This window comes from Babylonia areolata, chromosome 5 (assembly GCF_041734735.1).
Source record: "Babylonia areolata isolate BAREFJ2019XMU chromosome 5, ASM4173473v1, whole genome shotgun sequence".
In the NCBI taxonomy this organism is placed as follows: Eukaryota; Metazoa; Mollusca; class Gastropoda; order Neogastropoda; family Buccinidae; genus Babylonia; species Babylonia areolata.
In genome coordinates this window covers 5,381,562-5,384,061 of record NC_134880.1, presented here as the reverse complement: position 1 = coordinate 5,384,061, position 2,500 = coordinate 5,381,562, and the positions used below count along the sequence as shown (strand labels likewise).

General features: G+C 41.8%; 1 protein-coding gene across 1 annotated transcript in view; it reads right to left on the bottom strand.

Annotated features, from left to right (window-relative positions):
- LOC143281888 (thrombospondin type-1 domain-containing protein 4-like) overlaps positions 1–2,500 on the bottom strand; it is a 333,059-nt gene that overhangs the window by 29,101 nt on the left and 301,458 nt on the right. Inside the window, 1 exon segment of the mRNA XM_076587162.1 lies at positions 2,472–2,500. This exon segment is cut by the window's right edge and continues 144 nt beyond it. Coding sequence (XP_076443277.1) covers positions 2,472–2,500 — 29 coding nt within the window.

Sequence of the window (2,500 nt, the reverse complement as noted above, 5' to 3'; positions counted from 1 at the left end):
TTGTCTCTTGGATCAATACCACTTCCACTGACAAGAATAAGCAGACAAGCTTATGAAATGATGCTAAATCAGTTAGATTCTGGAAAAGAAAATTGAGCTATTTTTTGTAAAGAATGTTTCAACCACACAGGGCTTTGGAATTGTCTGGATGTGTCAGGGTGTTGGCAGTGATCGAATATTTCTCGCAGAATTTAAAGACAGATTTATCAATTCGTACAAACAGGATAGGCATGCCCACATTGAACAGTCAGAAAAATACAACTGGTTCCTCTCTTTTGAGAACATTTTTCAGACAGAAAAATGCACTGAAGTTGTTGTTTTTTTTTGTTGTTGTTGTTTTTATATATTATGACAGTCAGTCGTGTCCGACTATGACCATCAGAACAGCAGAGGAGGCAATTGCTGTTCCGACTATTTGGGCTAGAATTTGATTATAGTGGAGAGTGTCGTGAACAAGTACATCCCCACTCTCTCGGCCAAGAGGATTTTAGGACAGTCGGCGTTGGGATGGTTCCCAAAGGCCAACTAGCCCACAAGGCTTCAGCACTAAGAGCCAATTTTGCCTCCTAGTTTGAGAGTCATAGTCCTTCACAGAAGACTAAGCTGTAAATGGTTTCCCATTGACTGGAGAAACCATTGATAATACAGCTCTCACTTTGCTGTTGGCCCAAATGTAAACTTATCACTGAAGTAATAAGTAATAAATGACACAGAACAAGCCTGGCTCGATTCAGACTTAGATCTTTAGGCCTAAATGCTAACAAAAAATGGTTCTCTGCTGACACGTCCGCACGGTCCCCTTGTCCTATGTGTGGTGCTTCAGTTGAAGATGAAACTCATTTCCTTTTTATATGTAAGTATTAAGAAGAAATTCGAAGGAAATGCTTAATATTGTTAACGGTGAAAACTAAAAGAACATGAACCTTACTAGTATCCTTTTGATAGATGATGAAGTAAGAATAAGATCACAAGCGAAATTTATCGCCCTAGCTAGGGATTGTCGGAAAAAGAAATCAACTTCGGAAGCCTATAGTTATCGAAAAAACAGTTGACCTGATGCCAGTTCCACAGTTTATAATTCTGAATGACTTTGCAGAAAGTTGGATGGTCGAGTTTTTTAATCCTTTTTAATCTTAGCAATGTGTTGTATTTTATAATTTTGTTGTTTTTTTATCGTTGATTTTCTTTTTACTCTTAGCAATGTGTCATTTTGTTGTTGTTGTTGTTGTTGTTGTTGTTGTTGTTGTAAACCGCCCTTATTCTTTTATTCATACATTGTCCCCCTTGCCAAAGGACAGTATTGTCCATGGCAATGAAACAATGTCCGTCTCTCTCTCTCTCTCTCTCTCTCTCTCTCTCTCTCTCTCTCTGCGTACGTGCGTGCATGTGTGCTGGCGTGCGTGCCTGCTAGTGTGTGTGTGTGTGTGTGTGTGTGTGTGTGTGTGTGTGTGTGTGTGTGTGTGTTAGTGTATGCGTGTCTGTGCGCGCGTACGTGTACGTGTATGTGTATGAATATGCGTGCATGTCTGCGCTAGCGCCATCATTGCTGTTCCTTCCAGGTGCAACTATCAGGTGCCCGCACCTATTCCCCCCTGACCCTTTAAACTGAACAAAAATCCCTCTCAGACAATACCTTTACAGCCAGAAAAGGCCCGATATCCATGGTTTTTACATAGTGCATGTCGAGTCTTTACAGCTAGTTGTCATGCTGTTGCTGTACACATCGTGTGGTGAGGCTTATCCATCACTCCACCCCAACCAACATGCAGGCACCTGGCAGAAACGGCTGGGAGTTGGACTTTGATCCAGTGTGTTCACCAACGATCAGGGTTCGAGTCCCCGGCATGGTGCTGTGCCCTTGGGGAGGAGCACTGACTCCGATTTATTTCCCTCGGTCCACCCAGAGTGACGTGACTTGGATCGGAGAAGGTTAAAAAGCAGTGGATGGAGTGGATTGAGACCCGCCTTCCTGTGGCCAGCACCAGACATAAGACCTCAGCTTCTTGGGTTTTGGGGGGAAGCTCAGGCAACTGCTCCTTTATTATCTTTTAATATATTTTTTTTTCAAAGCAGATTAGTGTAGCGTATATGGATAAGTCCACACGCTTTGGCACCTTCTAGAAACTTGAAATCAAAACCTAGACACAGTCAGAATGAATTTACTGCCCCTGTAGCCGTAAAAAAAAAGTAGGAGACCTTCAACCTTTAGCATTCAACTCTGCAAAAAAACAAAAACAAAAACAAAACAAAAAACAACAAAAAAACAACAACTGGTTTTATTAATTTTTTTCACGCAAATGTCATCTAGCGTATATAGATCACTCCACACGATTTGACACCTTTTAGAAACTTGAAATCGAAACCTAGACACAGTGAGTATGAATTATCTGCCCCTGTGACCGTAAAAAAAAAAGTAGGAGACTTTCAAACTTTCACATTCAACCGTGCAAAAACTGTTGGTATCCACTGACCTGCACGTTGACGGGCTGTGTGAGGGGGC